The sequence below is a fragment of the Colius striatus genome, chromosome 10 (assembly GCF_028858725.1).
Source record: "Colius striatus isolate bColStr4 chromosome 10, bColStr4.1.hap1, whole genome shotgun sequence".
Classification (NCBI taxonomy): domain Eukaryota; kingdom Metazoa; phylum Chordata; class Aves; order Coliiformes; family Coliidae; genus Colius; species Colius striatus.
The window spans coordinates 2,950,569-2,972,997 of NC_084768.1; the positions used below are offsets into that span (position 1 = coordinate 2,950,569).

General features: G+C 41.0%; 1 protein-coding gene across 1 annotated transcript; it reads left to right on the forward strand.

Annotated features, from left to right (window-relative positions):
- Positions 1–31: 31 nt before the first annotated feature.
- On the forward strand, positions 32–20,709 carry EFCAB7 (EF-hand calcium binding domain 7). Its single transcript, XM_062004181.1, has 14 exons — positions 32–131; positions 2,344–2,531; positions 3,786–3,997; positions 5,475–5,561; positions 6,411–6,606; positions 7,683–7,807; positions 10,439–10,580; positions 11,475–11,584; positions 12,544–12,701; positions 12,901–13,034; positions 14,939–15,087; positions 16,194–16,403; positions 18,931–19,038; positions 20,083–20,709. Exons 2-14 carry the CDS (start codon positions 2,345–2,347, stop codon positions 20,155–20,157), a joined length of 1,893 nt encoding a protein of 630 aa, XP_061860165.1. The 5' UTR covers positions 32–131; position 2,344; the 3' UTR covers positions 20,158–20,709.
- Positions 20,710–22,429: the final 1,720 nt, after the last annotated feature.

Sequence of the window (22,429 nt, forward strand, 5' to 3'; positions counted from 1 at the left end):
CCGGGGCGGGGGGCGGCTCCCCGGGCCTCGCCGGGGCGGGGGGCGGCTCCCCGGGCCTCGCCGGGGCGGGGGGCGGCTCGGAGCAGCGGCAGCGGAGGAGCCGAGCCGCGGCGGCCTCCCCGTGCGACAAGGTGTGTGCGAGGGCAGCTTGGGCGGGAGCCGAGGTGTGGGCAGAGCCGGCCCCTCAGGCTGCTGAGACGCCGGGCGCAGCCGAGGGTCCCCGGGCTCGGGCGGGACAGTTGGTTCGTGTCTGGCAGGCCGGGGAAGGGAGTTGTAATGTCTCTTATGCGAGGATGGATGGCTGAATTTTGCCCCAAAACACCCCTGCGCTCACCGGGGAGGGAGACGACGACTACCGAGGGGTGAAGTGTTTTCCTCGCTCCAGATGAGCGAGGCCTGAGCGCTTGGGCTCGCAGCTTCCCTGTGGGACATGGAGGTGAATCTCGGCCCGGGCTCCGCGGCGGGGAAGGTCAGAATCGCCAAGAAGGGAACGGCTTGATTCCTGCTTGGAAAACGGGCCTTATTTGTTGGAATCATGGCGAGTAAAACTCAAAAGTAACAGTTAGGCCATGTTGTTGTCCTTCAGCTGGGGCCGCATCACTCCCCTCCCTCTGGCCTACCTAAGGGATTGTTTGTCCAGTAAAAATGTCACAGCCTCAGCCATGGGGCTGCTGGCAGCGCTTGCACTAAACTGTTACTTTCTCTGAAGTTCTCAGCAATGTATTGCAAGCAATTCCTGGCAGAACTGTGGCCCACGTAGGAAATACGTAGGTAATGGCAGGTCTAAGGAGCATAAATGAGAATTCACGTTTTTAATAACTAGTTACTGAAAAAGATTAACATTTCTTCTTCTTTTCCTCCTTAAGCCATTTCTGTTCTGTGTGTATTATAGTGACACCCCTTTGCAGTCACCAGACTGTATCACAGTGTCCCTGTGGGGTCCTTCTAATGCCAAGGTGATATTAAAGTGTCAGGCAGGCAGTGTGTATATTATAAATAGAGTACTTCATCCATGATAAGTGATTATTATCTTTCTTTCCCAAGTGTAAAAGACCCATATAACTCGAGAAGGTGCAAGTGATTTAGGCCTTCTAAGTAAAAATCCAATGGGTCCTGAAGGGGACCCTGTGTTGTTGTTGTCTTGTTGTTGAACTTGAGATATTCAATTTGTCGTGCTGGAGTGTATTTTCTGAAGTTAACACTGGGTAAAATAATATGAGAGGCTGTTAGACCAACAGTACGAGATGATTTGGGGTTCCTCTGTGATGGCCTTCTAAAAACCTTAATCACCCTTGTTAAAAGCAGAAAGCTGCTGTTAAAGTTTACTGGCCATTGGTGAGCGAAAGGTGTTAGTTATATGGTGTCAGTACACAGTGTCTCTGCTGAAGTTGTTTAAAGCTATCCAGTTTTCCAGCTAAATCAGTCTTGGAGATAAGAAAGGAAACTTTTGAGTGCAATTGCACTTGAATATAAACATGCTCACACGTAGCTTTCTCTGGAGGAAAAAGAGGGGATTTATTTTGTTGTTAACATCAAGAAACACGGTGGAGAATCTGAAATGCCGTGAGTCGGTTGCAATCGTGCAGGCACAGAGGTCTGTCCAAGGGGATAAGCACTGCATCCATTCTTGATAATATTTGCTTTGGTTTTGTCCTTTAAATAGCTCTCTGCCTCTCACACCTGTGACCATGTTAAAATTGACTTTCTCCCCCCACTCCCTCCTTTCCCCCCAAAAAAATACTGCTGGTGAACTGTAGCAAGAGTGAGAGTGGCCCTGGGAACAAAACAGTGGTAGATATGGGATGTTCATTAATTTATCATTGTGACAAATCACCCTAGGCAGAGACGGTGGTAGTAAAGTCATCAGAGCCAGCAAAAGTGCTTCTCTACAAATACTCCCATGGTTTCTTTCATTAGGAGAGTTTAGCTAATGTGGCAAGATTAGAAGTGCTAGTGGTTTCTTTCTAAACATGGAGAGCAATGGTTTGTCTCACAGAGAACTTGAAAGCTTGGCTTTATGCCTTCAAAGAATGTGACTGTATAATGATTGTGATATTAAATATCTCAACTTAAAAATAAATACAACAAAAATGAAACTTTTTACTCCAGATAAAGACCAAATTGTGACTAATAAGTAGAGCTCAAGCTGGTTTTGTTTGTGGATCTCATGGTGCTTACCTGCAGGTGTAGATAACCATTCCCATCCCAGATTTAGAGAATGAGAACCGGATGACCCAGATGTTGGGAGAACTTGTGCTAGTCTGTATTTCAGAGGACAAAGCAGAGACATTATATAACAGGCAAGGCAGTAAAAAATTCTAACTGTGATTGTATTCTTCACAGAATGGCCAGTAGTCCTGAGAGTGATGCATCCCTCTTCATCCAGAAAGTCCCACGCTCAGAAAGTTCCCAAGCAAAGAAGTCTCAGCATGCAGAGGAAGCAATGTTCTACATGAACTGCCGAGCAGCTTATCTCACTGTTTTAAAAAGCAGCTTAGAAAATATTAAATCAAAAGAACAACTCGGCTTAGGTAAGGATTACATTTTCTTTTCTCCACATGATGTGTGATGGGTGGTTTGTAAACAGCAGTTGGCAATTCAGTAGTGAGAGTGTCAGTGGCAATAGTATGAACACGTAGGAAGGAGTAAGAAGAGTCAGAACCTGCCTTTCAGTTGTGTGATAGGTTTCACTATCCCAGATTAAGTTCCTCAAGCAAATATAATACCAACTTTGCTATCTCATGGAGTTGTAGGATTATGTACCAGGTCTTAGTAAGTTTGGGGTTGTTTTTTTGATTGTTTATTTCCTTTCTTAGACTATTTTCATGGAAAAGCTTTTGTGGTTGTTGGTAATAGAGGGAGATTGTGTTAAAAAACTCATGAAAGTGTCTTTCAGTCCTGTTCTCTACTTGGAGTCTCATGATGTGAAAGATCTTAGCTTGCTGTATTGGATAAAAATGTTTCCAGCTCACATGGTTGAAATGTATCATTAAAAACCTAATGATTTTTGTTTTGTGGCTCTTGGGGTACAGCTCAGAACGTGCTTAGGATTGCTGGTAGTACAGGTTGCTTTCTCAAGTCCCCCCTTTCTAGATTGTGATGCCAGTAGAAGGTATGTGTATATAAGATCCAGCAGGTTTATTTGAAAGAATTCCAAGACTAGGAGCAATGGGATTGGTTGCACTTGGCAACACTTGAGGAGACTGTCCTTGAATTCAGGGGTATTTTGTTTAATTAATGGTTTGAACCCCTTAGCTTTCTTTTAGGAAGACATTCTATTGAGTTCAGTAGAACAGTGCAGTCAAAGCTGCAGATCAGAGCCTTTAAGCAAAATAATTCTTGTGGTATTGTTGTGTTATTAAAAAAAATCACAGTTTACTCTCTGATTTTTGTCCTTTTTATGTAGAAGAAAGTGAGGGTGATTCTTAGCAGTGTGGCATGTGTCTTCTCTGGACTGGATCATAGTTCAGGAGGGATGATCTAGGATGCCAGACACTGCCTGTTTGATGACTCCTTTCAAAAGAATGTGTGAGTGAGCTCATCTGCCCCTCACACTGCTTGAACCTCTCTGGTATACACCACAGAATTCGAGGCCAGGGAAGGTCACAGTCAGTCTGTATCAGCAGAGCACAGGACTGAGACTAGAACTGTCCTTCAGACCTGCTTTTCCCCTAGATTGATTTGGCTTAGAAAAAAAAAGAGCACAGAAAGTGATTACAGGATGTGTTGAGAACTCCTTTACTGACAAATGGAATTTAGAGTTAATTCTGTGTTTTATTTTTCAGTACTTCAGCAGGCTGGAAGAAATCCATCTGAGAAGACAGTTAATAAATATTGGACTTCACAAACCACTACACTGACTTTTGATGATTTTTGTACTATTTTAAAGAAAGAAAAGCCTGCTACAAAAGCTGAACTGCTAGAAGCTTTTGGAAAAATAGACAGAGATAACACTGGATATATTTTACATGATGAACTTTATAGACTTCTTACAACAGTAAGTATTTGTAGAAGCTTAATTGTCCATCTTTAACCATTAGTAGAGATTTTGAAAATTAGATGGTTAAAGTCTTCTGAATGTGTGAACACATCATTCTGATCAAAAGAGTTGATCCTAGAAGTTTTTGTTGCAACACTATCTGTACTGCAGTGGAGCAACAGAGAGGGAAGTACTTCAGTTAGTAGGACTGAGAAAAGCCTCTTCATTGTCAAGTCCAATCATCTTGCACAGTACAAACACTAGGGAGCAGTAACAATTCAAATGGACTACAAGTAGAATTCTGGTAGAGTGCTCAAAAGTGAATGTAAAACAGTTTAAGGAAACACAGAGGAGAACAAACCGGGACAGAAGGAACAATTGATGTACTATAATTGTTGTGGTTGGCACAATAAACAGTTTAAACATTGTGTCAGAACCTTCAGTCCTCATTCTGCATGAACAAAGAGATAAGAGTTGCAATGGTAAGAAATGCTCTTTATGGAACAAAAGATACAAGTAGCAGTCGTTGAATGCTACTTTAGTTATGTCATGAAGAGCTGTGAGCTCTGTATTGTTACTTCAAGTCAGAGCATTGCTTTATATAGACCCAGACTGAAAAACTTAGTAGATGTACTTGCAACAGCAACTGTTGCTGTTCAAATAGGGGAGGACCAAGTTTTGATTTATTACAACCCACTGTGGCTCTGGGACAACAGGTCCTCACCACATGCTTACCAGTGACAAAGTTCATGGTAGTTTTCAATCCCAAGTTTACCCTATGCATCTATAGCTGAAAAGTGACGTGAAGCAGATTTCTCTACAGCAGTCATATATTGCTCTGTTATTACTGAAAGCCTTGTGTAGAGGAAATTGCTGGGGGACCTTGTGGAAGACCTGCTTCCTTCCTGAGACATGTGCCTTGTGTCTACATTGCGAGTAGAGCACTCGAGATGGTGTGATGACGGGCATCTTCAGACTTCGTTCCAAAAGGAGAGAAATTGCTTTGGCCTCACACTAATGATCCCAAGTAGAGACAAGATGCAAGGCAAATCATGCCTAGAATAAACCTTTTAGTGAACTAAATTGCAGGTGTAGACTGGTACAATGGGATAGCTCAAGTAAAGATGTGAAACTTAACCATTATGATGTTGGGTCTTGATTGTTTGCATGCTACAATGTAAGTAAGAGTGACTGAGAGCTGGGATTCTCTGCTTTAGGGAAGGGTTTCTGGAAGTGATATGTCATTCACAGTAGGTTTCTGGAAGACAGCACAAAATTGCATGAAGTGATGCAATTCATCTGTTCAGTATTTAGTAATATTGGAGGGACATAATTTTTGATGATGTTGACCTCTGATTTGATGATTCAAATGAAAATCCATTTAAATCTCTTGCAAGATAAGATTCCCTGGAAGGATATCAGGATTTCCTTTGTGTTTTTATGTGTGCTGTAGGTGAAGAACATTCTTGATTAGGAATTGTATTTTTTATTGCAGAGAGGTGAAAAGATGACTTGGGATGAAGTGAGTACCATTACTAAACAAGCTGATTTTAACTGCAGTGGCAAGCTCGACTACCACAAGGTATGGCAAACAGTGCTGTCCTTTGTTCTTGTGTTACAGGCTTGGTGTTACTGACAGTATTAGCATTATCAAACACAATACATATCACCTTCCTGTGTTAGTCTGTTGATGACCTCACCCCAGGCTCCCTATACCTGCCTAGGTCCTGGAACATGGGCTGGGATGTATTTCTGTTTCACTTAACTCTTATCTAGCTGTTATCCTTGGAAAGGTCACCTGCTGCAAGTGAACTTTATGCATTAGGCAGAGCTCCATAGTAAGCATGAAGCCCAACAGCACGTGTGAGGGGAAGAGTTAAAGGAATGGCAGGATAAAGATGGCAGTTGACAGCAAACTCAGCTAATCAATGAAAGTTGCTGTGTCTGTGCCATTTCATTATTTCTTTGGGGGGGGGGTGTTATTGTATGTGTTAAACACCTAATTTTCATGTTGCAATATCTTACCAACTGTTTTGATGTTGTCTCCAAGGAGTGATGCAAGTTTTGAACTCAATAAACAGCCCAGAAGGGTTTTTGTACATAAATGTGGTTTCATAGGAGAAAATCCCTTATTAAGACTCCTGTGTTAAAAATTCCCCAGTCTTCAAATATCTAGAGAGAACTATAAATCACCTCTTGGGTTGAAGTAAGCTTTTATTCAGTACTTGGACTTCCTTGTGGAATCATGACTCTGTTTTCCCGTGCCACTTGAGCAGTCACTGTCATCTGTGAAAGTGAACAGTAGTGTTGTGCCTCGAGGGAAGATGCATGACATCTATGGACCTGTCCTTTCCTCACTGCTGCTACGTTTTAATCCTTAAAATGGGAGAGAGAACGTTTCCCTTAACAGATTACTCTTCTTTATCTAAAGTTTTGTGACTTCTACATGGCAACCAGTGAGCAATGCTGCAAGGCTGCACGAGAGAAACTGCAAGTTGATAGTCGATTGAGGCAACAGCAGTTTGGGAGTCAAGCTGAAGCTTCCTCTGAAGGGATCACACTGCCAGCGTCAAAATCATCACCAAGACTCTTGAGGAGAACTGATCCCAAACTAGCATCAACAAAAGGTGTTTGTATTTCATATTGGGAGTTTCTGTTCTGTTGGAGATAATACTCTGGGGCAATGGACAGTATTTGTTTCATCTTTCTCAGATTAGTGAGGATGTTGGTAACTAATATTCATTTCTACTGTGGCAAAATTGCTTAAATGTCTCAGTAGGATACCTGGCCTCCATGTTCAAATGGACTTGGGCTGCATCTATGATCTGAAGCTCTCAGATTCTTAAGAGTGACTTTCATTGACTCTCCCATGACACAGTGCAGAGGGAAAAGTGAAAGCGAACGCTCAAATGTTGTAACATAGGCAAGTTCTTTATTTCCTTCCCAGATCAGAGAGGAAACCTTAAACATTTACCAATAAGCAGTCTGTTTGCTTCAGTTATTGAGGCTGCTTTTCGAGCACAATCACTATGAGAGTTTAATCTTCTTCCTGAAGTTACAAAGATCCTTAAAAACCTTCCCAAACTGTGAAAAAGACCTCAAGGTAACAGACTGCAGAGGTACCATATGTGAAATGTGCAATATACTGTGTGCTGTTTACTTTCAGTTGCTTCAATATTGAAGAGATGCAAAAATGACAGAAGAATGAGGGATGAGTTGATATAGCTATATCAACAATTGTACCAGCAGAGCTTCCCCAAGATAAGGAACCAGAAAATAAAGGCTTGGGAGTGATGGCAGTGGGCAGCTGTGCATGGATGATGTGCTGCCTGGCAGGGAAACTGTACTGACCTGAAAACAAATATATTAGAAGCAGGTTAAATGTATCTACTTAGGACATGTTGACCTTGATTCTAAGGTAAATGGAATCGTGGTAACAATTTCTTGTCCTTCAGGCAGATTTTGTTCCAAGGTCCTGCTATTCATATGCCAGTGCACCTGGGCTGTACAGTCAGGGAAGTAAAGGTGTTTGGTTAATGAATTATTAGATGTTGCGTGCTTACAATGGAAGTCAACTTATCTGATTGAAGTTCTTGTCATCCAGTTTTTTCCTCTGTGTACCTATAAATGTCAGGCTTTATGACGAATAGCACGAGGAGTGGGTTGAAATAACGTGATTGTGACTAAATATCTGTGCTCATAGGCGACAGCAGAACTCCTTCAAGACCCTCATCCGCTCAGAGCTGCAAAACATCCGTTTCTACCACTATCAGAGTGGATGCCAGTAGCAACAGAAACACAAAGCTAATTGAGCCAGACACAATGAAGGTATCACTTAAGATAGTCCTCTTGAAATGATGCTGATTTCCTTCAGGCACATATGTTAATTGCATTTCAAACAGGAAACCGTTTTTCTCTGATATATATTTTTTTAGCTTATGTTTTATTAATAGTTTGTCAAGGGCAGCCATAAACTACTGAGAGATTTCTTGCTACGTATTATTATGAGCATTTTTATATACTGTTGGTTTTGCTGACCTCTAGTTACTGGAAATGATTTTTCAGGTGTGAAGGTTTGATAGAACAAAGTGTGTGTTTCCCAAATGAGAGCACCGTTGGATACAACGTTTCATGACTTTTTGAGGACTTTAACGTTTAATAATTGATTAGGTTGGTGAGAACTTCCAATGCTTAAGTAGTCTGAAAGGTTGTGTATCATAAACCTTTCTATGAAAGGTAATTGGAAATAAGTAACTGGCCTGTGAGCATATTCAGTTTATTGGGCATCACTTTGTGAATATATGCTGTGGCCTGAAAATACTGATTTTTAGTTAGACTAATATGTTCTGTCAGTATTTTCTTTTAAATAAATCACCCATTCAATATAAATTCCTGTGGGAGAAAGACAGCAAAGTCACTTTGCTAAGTCAATATTTTTAGAGTGTTAATATTGATCTTTTTTCCTTTGTTTTCCCTTTCTTGACTGAAGCTTTACTAGTTTTCTTTCAACAGAAAATAATAGCTGTAGAAATATAAAACATTAACTGGGAACTGCTAGAATACATTAAAAATGTGCACCTTGAGGCTCCTGTATATAAGGGAAAAAATGGTTATGACCACATGGCGTAACTGCTGCTGGAAAACTGAACTGATTGTTCTCATGAGTTACATTTTGGTTTCAAATAACAACTCTGTATCTGTTATTGAACTCTGAAGGCTTTTATAGTTTCGACCTTGCCATACAGTGACATTTGTTCTATATTAAAACTTAAGAACATAATCCCAAAGGAATTTGTTGCAGTCTGTTTAGGTATCTGGACCTCCATGCAATTTAACCTGCAATTTCACCTTGTTCAAATGTGATCTGTAGTATATAAAACCATTACACACTTTCCCAGTATTGGATTCCTTTGTACAAGCTAGTAAGAGCTGATTGAATAAAAGCAGATACCAATTACTATCCATTAGCAACATACCAAATCAATCAATAAACATGGAAAGATGTAAGTGAAACTACTAGGGTTTGGGGTTTTTTTTAACCCTGTCAAAGGCACAATGCAAACTGTCACAATCAATGAATAAACAGAGTGGTTCACTTGTGGATCAGCATGTAGCACCCACAGTTTCTTCTTATTTATCATATAGTAAAAGATATTTCTTTTCCTGCAGTTCACCTGGCTTTTAGGTGACCTGCTATCATGATGAAGTTATAACAATGCCAACTTGAGGTTTCAGTCAGAGGAAAACAGTAGGAGTTAAAACACAGCAAATGTGTACATTTAAAATCCCTTAAAACATGGAATGTATTCATAGTACATTCTTTCATGTGTTTTCTTTTTTTCGGTGGAGTTTTGTGACATGTCTAAAGCCACATAAATCAACTTGGGGAGAAAAAAATGTAGTTATGAAAGTGCAACAGATGTGCATAAACAACATGCTGATCTGTTGGGCTTCAAATGTGGCTGAAACACAATTCGTTACAAGATGGCTAATGGAGATCTTAAGTATCTGCGACATCATCTTTGTGTTGGTTTTAGTCAAGACTGAAAGGCGTTAAAGAAAAATCAGCAGCATATAATCTAAAATCTTGTCACTGCCTTAGGTAGCCGTTTGACGTGGATAATTTGGAGAACATAGCACCACCTTATGCTCTCTGCAGGAATAACAGTTCACTGTTTGATTCCTAAAGCATTGTCAAACATTTGCTTACTGTTGTTCACGTCCTGCGCGTTTTGCCTTGAGATATTTTCCCTGCTGACTTGGATTGTTTGATGTCCCTGCTGTAACAATGTCTGAGTGCAAAACTGTAGAATAGGCAGAATGCCGGAGGAAGTAACACCTGGAAAAGCAGAAGGTAAACAAACATGACAAAGATACTTGCCACGGGCTATTTGCAAGACAATCGTTTTAAGACCAGTGCCTTATTGAGAAAGGGAGAGTAGGAGGTGGCTATGAGAATAGGTTTTGTACCTGAAAGTTGTTGCAGTATATTTCTGAATAGTTATAATCCATTTGGACTGGTGTTTAAAGTTAGAGTTATAGGATAATCATGGTTGAAAAAGACCTTTAAGTTCATGAAGTCCAACCTCCTCCCATCACACTACTAAGCCCACCACTAACCCTCAGCACCTCATCTGTACATCTTTGCAATATCTCCCTGGATGGGGACTCCACCACCTCCCTGGGCAGCCCATTCCAGTGCTTAATAACCCTCTCATGGGAAAAAGTTCTTCCTAATGTCTAACCTGAACCTCCCCTGGTGCAGCTTAGAATTTTGCTCTGCAAAAAGTGACTACAGAAAGGACTATTTGAGAAAATTAGTTACAAAGTAGCAGACCAGTGCTGTGTCTTGTGTATTTATGCAGGGTTTATGAAATCATCAAATCAATATATTTCAGAGAAGCTGGGTTTCATCTTCATCAAGGTCAAGGCAATAAATAATATTTGCTTGGTTTCCAGGAATGGCAATGTGCACAGTCCAAAGGATGCTTCTACCTAGAAGAAGATGGTGAAATCATTAGTCACAAGTACAAGTTGCACTTACCTCAAAGGTCTACAGTGTGTGTTACTATCAAGCCTTTACACCTTCGTCAGATGGAAGGTAAGTGTATTTGTATTTATGTGAAGAATTTTCCCTTACTAGCATGTTCTGCTGCTACATCTCTCCCTTTCACACTTGCAATACTCTGTGATGCTGTGATACAGCAATACTTTTCTCTGTTGACAGAGTCCTATTAAAAATGTAACTCGTCACACCATGTTTTCTGCTTTGTGGTTTGTGCTTGCTTCCTGGGCAGGACAAATCAGCCAAGTCTCCCTTTAGTCAGCCAGCCTCTTTGGTTATTTTTGGCTAGAGATTTGTGAAGCTTCTTGTTAACAAAATTCAACTGTTAGCACTGTCTGCAGCATCTCTCTTTAGTTAATGTTTGGTACTGTTGTTTCCCATAAAGTACAAATTACATGTGATACCATGTAGGGAAATCTTGCTCTTTAGATCTTAAAACTGATTGAAACATACACTTTTGAGATTCACATCTTCTGGTGTCCCTACCTTTTGCACATAATCTCAGTTTCCAGTCAAGATGAGCTTACCAGTATTTTACAGAACAGCAGAACAGAATATGATACAATTCTGGTAACATCTTTAATTGCAAATATCTAGGAGCCTTTGCATAAAGTAAAGTAATCAATATTGTACTAATAGTAGGAAACAATGAAAAAAGCTTCCTTAACTACCAAAGGTTTTAATGGTAGACCTATTAATATTAATCATTATCTGAAGACAGTCCACAAGACTTGCAACAATGTAACCAATCAGCCTAAATAGGAAGGAAATCCCATTAGCATATAATGGATTCCTTTTTCCATCTTAGGTTAGCTAGGATCAGTATTATACATATCATGGAAATATCTACTTAGGGGTTCAAAGGAAACCAGTTTTGTGCCATTATTAAGCATCTGATATTAGGAATCTTAAGGATATTTTTCTTTGTAGGAAAACCATGTCATTGGTTGTCAGTGGATACAGCTTTGTATATTCTGAAGGAAAATGAAACCCAGGAAAACCTACAGCTTGTGAGTGTAACTGACCAACAAAACAAAGAGGTTAGGTATTTTTGTTGTATTCTGTTTCATTTGTTAGTTGTGTTTTGAAGGAATTCAAATTGTGCCCACTCAGACTAGAGGAGAGAAGAAACACTTGTTCTGTGCATGTTCCCTTTCAAAAATCAGTAGAACTTGTCCAAAGTAAGGTGTATTACTGTCTTGGATGTGCCATTTCAATCAGTTGAATTGCAAGCTACATGTATGGATGTTGAATGTAGTGTGTGGGCAAGTATTGCTGAGTTGCAGGTTATCTATTTAGAAACTCTGTGGAAACTCACTTGTCTTCCTACTCCTTCGAAAAACAACATTTCCTAAGTAAAAATTGCTAACATTTCCTTTTAATTTTTCTATCTCCTTGCCATATGTGTGATTTTGAACTTCAGTGTGCACAGAATATCCTAATTCCATGGAAGAAATAAGGGAGGTGAAATGGCAACGTGAACTTACTTCCTCCTTCCAAACCACAGGGAGCTCAGCTTACACTAAATCCTGTATCATGTGTGATTTGTTTTCACACAGAAAGCTTTTGTTGTTAGTTTGAACAAAACTGATAAATCAGGGAGGAGATAAAAAACTGGATTTTCTCAGCCTGCTTCTGGATTTTCTCAGCCTGCTTCTGGCACCTTTTCTTTTGAAGTTAAAGAATTAAAGAATGTTACAGATATGAATGATTGTAGGACTCCTATTAGACATTTTCAGTAATGACTGTTCTCCCCTCATCTTAGATCCTGCATGTTTTCCTGACTTCTAGTATAACTAAAGGACTCACTAGTTTTTGTGTCTTTAAAATGGCATCACACAGGATCTCACTGTATAGATGTGTTTTCTTTGAGGAAAGAAATCCAGCATTGCCAATGTTTTCAAGTAATTAATCACTCTTTAATTAATATTACTAGTAATAAAGAAAGGTATCATTTGAAAAACAACTTACAAACTTTCCTGTCTCCCTTGAAGAATAGGTGTTTGGATGGAAAGGGGAGCTTGGATCAGGAGTTTACTGGCTACTCCCATTCACAACAGGCTGTAGGTTGAAGAAGGTGAAGACACAGATAACTGGAGAAGCAAAGCTGGTGTATAGAGATGAAGATGGAGAACTGGCTCTGACCAAAGAGTTTCGGTGAGTCCACTTCCCAAATAGCCATGGTAGCTGTTGTGAAAGTGTGTGCTCCAGGTCACATCAAGTTTTTTAAGAGCTGTATGTTACTAAAGCACTGAGTAGTTGTATAATAGTTAGACTGAATAGTTATCGATGGTTTTGTGAGACAATAAAGGGAACACAAGTGTTTGGAAATAATTCTGCCTTTTTCACCTTCTAGAGAGGCTTTATTGGATATATTTGAAACAATTGATTTGGATGGAAATGGCCTCCTGAGTTTGGAGGAGTACAATTTCTTTGAACTGAGAACTAGTGGTGAGAAATGTGATGAGGAAGCATGGGCTGTATGTAAGGGTAAGTTCGTTTCTGTGCTTGATATAATTAATCACATCTATCCATCTACTTGCAAGCTGTTGTTTATAGCATACTACTATGTATAGAGTATAGAAGAACTGAGTATTTTGTAGTGTATACCAAGAACACATGTAGCTAGTCTTCTCCTTTTTCTTCTCCTTTTCCAGTCTCCTCTCCTTTGTTTTGCTTCACTCTGGTCTGTGTGACCCTCTGCCGAGAAAAGTCTTCCTGTTGCTAACCGCAAAGTTTTGTAGGTGAAAGATTTTATAGCTGCCAAAAAACTACAGGTTTTCTAATCATGGATCATGTGGTGAATCAAGCTGTAACAGGTATTCATTCAATCAATCTCTTTTCTGCAGATTAAGCTGATACTGCTTTCCTATCTCACAGGGTGTTGAGGAGGACACTTAATTAGTGTGTATATGAGGCTTTAAAAACAGTACCTAGGGCTTATGATGTTTGTTCAGAAAATTAAGACATCAGGAAAAGCCTATTGCAACTGTAAGTTCTTCAGATGTAAGCATTTTTTTTCATTCAAATCTCCCTTTTGATGGTTCATATGTGGTGTGTCAGTTTATCCATGTTGTACTCGGACAGCTGTGAGATTCTGCGACTTCTGTGAATGAGATGAGAACGCTGACAGATAGTTAAAGAGTCTTTCAGCTGCTCTTTCTTTTCTGGCTGCTCTAATACAGTGCATGGAAGCAGTGGGTTCAGTACATGGGCAGTTTAGCTGCAGTGAGGGAATAAGCTGGTAGTTTAGTAGCCAGTGTATGAAAATGAGATGCTTCTGTAAGAAATACAGTTTTTCTGCAGCTCGTGTAACACACCAGTGTGGTGTGTGATTGTGTATCACCCATGTCATGTTTGATGGAACTCCTTTGTAGGCTATGACATCTTGCTTAATTTGGACCAAAATGCTTTAGGTCAGGCAAGCTCTGGTAGTTATTCCTCCCCACAACTCTCTAAGACACTGGACTTTTTCCTAAAGGACAGGAAGATCATCCAAAAGTACTTTTCCGTGTACGAGTTGCTTGTCACTGTCCTGCCTGTACATGCCACACGGGATGACTTTGTCAGTGTTATGCCTCTGTGCATTGGTCCCAACGTGAGTAGGAGGGATGTGTGTGTGTGTGAAGTGTACAGGAGAGGAAAGAGGAGAATATGGTGAATGTTTTACCAGGTCATTCATCAGTTGAAGGGTTCAGACGAATATCATCAATCTTGACACCAAAGTTCAAGCCGTTTATTAGAGCATCTGTACCCTTAGAAAGATTTATTAAGTTGGTAATCCCTTTTAAATAATATATAGTAAAGATTTAGCATTGTTATGAAGATGAGAAAACCATCTTTAAAAAAATCTCTGACACAAGGACATTTCAATTATGTGTTTGCTGACATGAGACTGGTCGACCTGTGATATTCTCTCTCGAGAGGGGTGTTAGGATTACTGGCATTTTATTGCTTTTTAGGAACTAAGTAAATCATTTCTATATCAAGGTCCTCAAGCACAAAGGGTACTGGCTCCAGCAGACTTTCATTTCCCTTTCCTAAGATACCCCATTCTGCAAATCTCAACCACAGCAAATAACTGCTAAGCAGAAAGAAAAAACAAAGCCCCTCAATAAGACAAGTTTTTGCTTTGGAATCTCCCCTCTTTTGTGTTATACAAGGGGCCAGCTGTTTCTAGTCATTATCCAAAACCCACAGGGAATCTCTGCAGAGAGCACATACCTGGTCAAGGACATTCTTTCCTGAATAATATTGGGAGAGCCCGAGGCTGCAAGATGGCTCTGTCTTCTGAGCCCTGTTAACATAAGTGGGAGCTGGGCTTTGGAAAGATAAAGGGTACTTGCAGAGGGAACAGATGTTTTAAGTGCTACTTTATATTTCTTTTTAAACAGAGAATTTTGATATGAAGAAGAATGAACTTACAAGACAAGGATTTATGGATTTGAATCTCATGGAAGCCAATGACCGTGAAGGGGATCCTAGTGACCTCTGGGTCACTTTATTGTCTCTGGGCTACAATAAAGCATTGGAAATGACAGAGGTATGATAGCTAGATAGCAAAAATAGCTGCTTCACATGCAGCTTGCTCCACGTGTTGTAGCTGCAGTACTGTTTCTGTCTGTCAGAAGCTGATTTCAGTAGGTAGGTGATCCAATCCAAACCTAAACCCTGTCAGTATAGTCACCATATAAAATATATACATGTGGAACAAATATATGCAGGCCCAAGTGAGTTGAGAGACATCAGCTGTCCCTCGGTGAAGATCTTGAGATCACGGTGAATCCTGAGCACTCTTGAGTATGGTGAGCAAAGCAAGTAAAAGACTGTCTTTCTGCGTTTCAGCCGTAAGAGGGAGCTATCGTCTAAGAAAGAACATTCTGGGGATGTTTTGCTCAAGTTCGGTATTTCAAATGCGTTATTTTGTGTCTGATACTAGGTGTGGTTTGTGGCTCTAGTCTTTGCTCTCCAAACGACACCATAGCTCTCCGGATGCTTTAGTCATTCATCTAAACATTTACATCTGCTTGTGTCTAAACTTAACCCTTGTATCATCTGAAATTGAGATTGATATCTCAGGAGCACTGAGCCTGTAACATCAAAGACAGAACCTGAGAGATCCTAGTGGATTCCAATAGCCATTTGGAAGAAACCAAGGTGTTATGACTGAGTCTAAGAAAATGCCAACTCCTGGTTGTTACATGAGCTAATCTTAGTCAGGATACTGTAAGAGCAGAGAGCTTGATGCAACACCACAGATATTTTCAATCTGCCTTAAGTGGTGCAGATGGAATGAGTGTGACAGGTGAAGGAGACAGGTTTATTTCAGACACTGAAATACATTCATCATCTTCATTCCTGTGTATTTGTTGTGTGGAAGGGAGGATTTGCTATGTTGAAGCTGAATACACCCAACTGTGTCAAGTGTACTATGACTAGCGTGAAAAAAACGTTCACCTGAGCTTTCATTTGGTTTAAGAGATTACCACAGCTCTCAGGTTTTGAATATTTAATATCCAGTGAGATACTTGCATTTGGGTAATTCTGCCTCAGAGCATAAATGAAAGTACTTAGGAGCTGTAGATGAAAATATGAGAGAAAGAAAAGCACAGATGAAGTGATGATGTAACTTATTTTTCTCCATTGCAGGCCTGCCCCTTTGTCATTGACATCTATGTGGAAAAATGCAAACCCAGAGTGAAAGCCATATATCTGGAGGCAGGGAGCTGGCAACTCAACAGGGCTATTTGCAGGTCTGCTGTTAATAAAGGAGAGGCCGAAGTAATGGATGGCTGTGAGAACGTGATCATCTACACCTACAAAGCAGGCAGGAGAATCACTTCTGTTATTGAAAACAAGGTATGGCATGAGACTTCCACAAGGTACTTTGTGTTATGTCTGTTGCTATTGTTCTCTTGGGTCACTTTTGAGAATTATGTTTTCTGGTGTTTCTGTGACTAGTTAGTGAAAATGAACTAGATACAAAGCTCATTTTGACTTAATAGTCTGGGTCAGTGTTCTTGGAGTGGGACATGATGAGGCAAACAATTTGAAGTATCCTATGGAATGTGAGTATTTGCTTGTGTTCACAGTCAAACATTGCAGTACTGTGATGGTTATTGGAGATGTGGTATGTTCATAGTAGCAAAAAAAGAAACAGTAAGAACAGAAATTACAGAAAGAGCAAAGACCACAGCGTTTACACTATGGAGTCTTTTCAGTGTGTATCAGAAAGTAAAAGAGCAGTGATTTGCATTGATCCTGTTTTTAGAAGCATTTTATGGATGAATTGTTGCCTGGCTAGCAGATCTACTTTATTACTAGTCCAGCTTAACAATTGTAAATCCAAGCAGAAGTAGTTTGCAAGAAGCAGGTACTTCAAACCTTTTTGCATGGATCCTAATGAAGGTGCTCTTCATTCTCAGCTTTGTTTATATTGAGAACTGTGAGTGAATAAATACAGTGCAGTGAGGTGCTAAACTGAAGATGCTTTAAATCTTGAAAGATCACAGCAAGAAGTGTATTTTTAAATGGGCAAACATGCAAAAGGGGGTGGGTTGGTGGACTAATATTAGGACTGAATGCTGAGGCTCCTTGGAACTACAGCTTTGTATTTGCACTTCGCCCTTTAGGGTAGATATACTGGAGTTATTTATATGTTTGGGGATATGTCAGAAGGAGATAAGGTTTGTACTGAGGCAACTGGATGCTGTCTGATTAAAATCACTGACTACTGCCATTTATACCAGCTAGGTTTCACAGATACTTCTGTTCTGCATTGAAGCAAATAGTTGCACTTCCCTGCAAAAACTCATTGCAATTTGCAAACTGGAAGCTTTTCTGTAATTGTAAATGTCTGGAAAGAAGTAATAAAAAGGCATTTTTATGCATCTGTCATCTTTTTTAAGCTTCCCCTAGTGCAAGCAGTCTGATTATATCTTCAGTTGCTGTACTGATGATTTCAATGAAAAGAATTGTTTCTTTGTTATTTCTATAATTAAATTAGGGAAATATGCTAGCTCCTGGGGGATTCCTCTTTAGTCTTGCATATGTATTTAACCAGGGAACAGAGAAAGCTGTCTGTCTCTAACCCTCCCTGGCCAGGGTGTGAGCTGGGGATGTTAAAATATCCTGCACACAGAGCTTCAGATTTCCCAGAGAGTAAGCAGTACCAAGTCTATTGTCTGTGCATTTAGATGTCAAAATAAGTAGTTAACGAGGCATTTCCTATAATCCAAAGCACAAACACACTGTAACACACCCTCTGTGCTAGGTGAATGTGTGACATTGTTCCTGTTGCTGTAAGTACTCCCCCGTACAGATCATTCTTTTGTTTGCCCTTATCTCACTGCCACGTAGAAGTGAGAATTCACCAAAGTGATGCCAGAGCAGATAGATCCAACTCATAAGCAGCTTTAGACTGTCTTTACATTTCTGCAAAGGTACCATGTTTCAAGAATAACCATATTTGCACTCTGCTGTCCACAAACACGAGCACCATGACCACCAGAGAAGCTTTCCCCCCACCCTTCGTTTTAAGGTCACTCCTTACCAGTCCAATAGGTATTGCTGCATAAGGCTGATTGTGGGAAGTTAATCATTTAACCAATGTGTGTCTATTCCATTTCTCACTACAGAGAGGTTGTTAGATAGCATTGCCTAAGAATAAAACATTCCCCAGCCCATCTGTCAAATTGAGATCTGTCTAGAGATAGCTGGATAGCCTGGTTTTAAGTCTTGAATCTGAGTATTGCCTTGCATAAACTGCTGGTTAAAGAGCTGTTACCCAGGCTTTCAGTTTTATACATTGGATCCTTCTTGCATAGCTTTAGCAAGAGCACCTGCTCTTTTAGTGGTTTATACTTATCAAGTATTTAAACAAATCTCTATGAATGAAGTCTTCAGAAATGGAAGGGATGTTGCAAACAGGAACTGGGTAAGCATCCAGTGACACTGCTCCAGCTTGCTGGCCTAGCCTCTAGTGACTTGCAGTTAAAGGACTGCTTGAGACAGAAATATTTCCTTTGGACTTAAAATCTAGTATGAGCTTGTACTTTTGAAACAATGTAAACTGTTAGAATCTGTTACATTCCATGGCAAATAGTTTTCATTCTAAGTGGGGTTCCCAAGGTGCATCTTTATAAATGCTTAAGTTATTTCAGGGAGCCTTAAATGACTTTTGACAATGGATGTGGACTCTGGTGGTGCTAAGGAACATTTTAAAACTGTTACTCTTCAAAGAGAGTAGACATCAGCATCTTTAAAGTGTTACTGTTCCATAAAAGAGCAAAGTCAGAGGAGGTAAGAGGAATATACAGTTGTTACATAAAGAGCAGCCACTTAGCTATTAAAGCTGATGTGTTCCTTCATGTTTTTTCACTTGCAGTCTGAAAACAAAGTGATTATTCATGTCAACAACGAGCAGAGTAAGAACTGCCTAAGTAACAGGGGACTTACTGTTTTTGCCGTGGAAGTGGCACCAAAATCCATGATGGTAAGATTTTTTATTGATTGGCTGACTTAAAATCTAAGCAAAAAGGAAAAATCATGGGACATCTTTACAGTTTTGTCCTGCAGGTCTTTGGTCACGGTAGTGAGCATGTGGATAGTGGCATCTTCATCACCAGTTCACATGGGATGTAGTTTTTGATGGTTTATAGGTGCTGATGTACTTGATGTAGCCACGTTTCTCTGTGCAGATTGCTACAGAGGTCAGAGCTGCTCAGTGTTTCACGCATATGCCTGTTGCAGTTGGCCATTCAATACATGTACCATTTACAATGGCTTTTCATATTGTTTTTTCCTAAGGCTGTGTTTTCTTTTCTGCTTGTCAAACTTGAATCAGGTACATCGATGTCTCTGAGAAACTAGTGTGCTAGTCAGAATCAAAAGATACCCACATTGCACTCCTTGTGCACCGTGTGATTTTGTTGAACCTGGCTTCTGGATCATGTTTAGCCACAGAGCAATTGGATCTGCTGACCCCTGCTCCAGAGCCCGGCAGGCTTTAGTGAGAGTTCTAAGGGATAGAACGAGGCTGAAAATGCATTACAAATGCAGGTGACACTTTCCTTCAGTCATTTATGAAGAAAACCCAGGTTTTATTGTTCTAGAAGGATGGGCTGTTTCTTTAAAAGAAGAGGCATCCACACTGTTTCCTATTTCCCAGCATTCTAGCGTGGATGCGTTCAAGCCCATTGTAAACAGAGACAGTCCCATGACATGGGCAAGGTTGGGCCTCTTCTAATATTGCTGCTGGCACTTCACATAGCTTTAGCCTCATCCTGGAGGGTGTTTTATTAATTTCAATTTTGGCTTCATTCAATATAAACTGAAGGCACGTGGACACCATTCTGAGTATTTTGCTGTCACACTCAATAGTAAGTTTTGAATACCAGCTGTCGTAACAGATGATGAACGTTTGTCATTTCATGTTAGTGTTCTAGGTACTGAAACAGTTCACTTGAGCTTTAGGTAATGTACATGCACTTCTCCAGCAAACAACTGCTTCACCTCTGCTTTCTCTCATTGTTTACAGGTTTCTCAGCATGTGATGCCTTTGAATGAGCAGGAAGAATGGCTTTATAACTGTGTGCATTCCCTCTTACGTTAAATATTCTCCCTCCTGCCAGAGCTGTTTCCTGGTAGCGGTCAAACTGAAGGAGTAATGTTTTTGGACAACTTCTAGATCATTTATAGCCTTGCCTTTCTCAAAATGCTGGTATACATTTATTCTTCACAGAGGTTAATTTGTTAAAGCAAACGAATCCCATGAGTAACTATTTCTGGCATCACACTTCTGCTACTGGCTGTTGAGGGACATGTACAGTGATAGCTTAGGGGTGAAATAACTGTACATAGGTAAAATCCTTTCACAGGGTGGTCATCACGTATGGACTACTGAAATACATTGGCATGGAAGCACTGAGACACAACAAAACTGAGTAATCTAGCTGCCAGGGGTAATACTGTGTTTTGGAAAGCTGGTTTCACTAGATCTGCTCGTGTGTCCTGTAACGTGTAGTGTGGTTGGACAGTCTGTCATTTGATGATAATACTCACCTGTGTTCTGAGTAACTCCTACCTGGTTTTGTACTCTTTCCTATAAAATAAAGTCTGGCTTTCCATATGTGGTAAGGAAATAAAGTTATCTGGGGAAAATTAAGACTTGTTTGGGGCTTTTGACTGTTAACAGCGCTAAATTTCCTCACTGAAAGGGTTGTCGAGCCTTGGTACAGGCTGCCCAGGGAGGCAGCTGAGCCACCATCCCTGGAGGGATTGAAAAGAGGTGTAGATGTGATGCTGGGAGACATAGTGGTGGATATGGCAGTGCTGGGGTAAAGGTTGGACTTGATTTAAGGTTTTTTTCCATCCTAATGGGTCCTGTGATTCTCTTGCATAATTATTTCCAGGGTAGCTGAAATAAGGAGACTGAAATAAGGAGCTGAAATAAAGTCCACCCAAGTTTAGGCTGCAATACCAATGCAAACCAGCTTTGAGGTACAAAAAACATTCAACCTCTTACGTCTTTCTGATTCCTCTAAATGCCTATTAATGTGGAAAAAAAAAAAAGATGACCCCTGGCTCCTGGATGCTTAAAATGTGTCTTGAGTTTAAAATAGACATTAAACGTGTGTGACCTCATCTGCAAGGGCAGCAAGTAGTCTGAAAAAGCTATATTTATCTGTCAGCAACTCCAGTACTCTGCTGTAATCATACCCTGGGCAAGTAAATGTCAGTTACCAAAAGAGAGCTGGGGTTTACCCACGCCAGCAATTGCTGCTCAGGCAGGTTTACTTGTCATCTGTTGGTTTCCTCTCTTTATTCTTTTTTCTTAGTAAGTGCAGCAGGTATTGTCTAAAAGAAGTAGAAGTTGTATTAAGAGGCCCCAGAAATCTTTGGTAGATTCTAGCAGACACCTGAGCTCCATAAACACAGCCTCTGGTGAGGTGTGTGGATACCGCAGGAGTTTCCAACTCCATCTCCAAGAAGGAGCTGGGGCGCCTCGCCACGCTGCACATGCACAGGAGACGGCACAAAGCGAGCGCCCCTTCCTTTGCATTTATTTTGTTTATAGAATCAAGTATTGTTAGATGTAGCAAGAATCCCTGTGCTACTCTTACTGCACTTTAGGAAGTGAATGGCTGGGAAGGAAAGAAGCACTTATCTGAGAAATCAGTGCATGAGGAAAGGCTTGGTTTTGCTCCAGGTAGGCTCTAGTTAAACATGACACAGCAATACAGAGAGGGAGCTTTTTTTCTCTTCTGACCCTCACGCTCCCAGGAAGAGTTTAACTCTGTAACTTTTAAAATGAGAACAGAGGCTATGTCTTCTGGATAGGTTCTGCCTTTCCTGCCCTGCAGGAGAAGAGGTGAGACCTCTTGCTCCATGGCCCGGCATCACCAAAGTAGAAAAGCTTCTTTTTAAGGCTGAAAACTAGTCTCTTCCCTGAGAGACAGCTGGGACAAAAAGTGCCTGTAACAGCTCTAAACTTCTATTCTGAGAACTAGAGCTGTAGCAACAAAATGCAGCAGCATCCCAGCTTTGACACGGGCCTTCCCAGCCTGGGGGCACGGAAGGGGTTTCCTCCTCACGCCGGGGGTGAGGAGTGTCGGTTGAGGCCCGGGAGTTCCTGATCCAGGTGCCATCCTGCTGCCAGGGACACAGGCACCGCGTCGCGGCGGCGCTCGGCGCTGTGCTGACCAGGCCCGGCCCGCTCACCTCCCTCACCCTCTCCCCACACGGTGCTCGGCCGCGCCGCTCGGCATCCCGCGGGCGCAGAGAGCCGCCGCTCCGCGCCGAGGCTGCGTGCGGGGCCGGGGCAGCCCCCGGGGCCGGGGCCGGGGCCGGGGGAGCCCGTGGGGCCGGCGGCGCCTTTAAGGGGC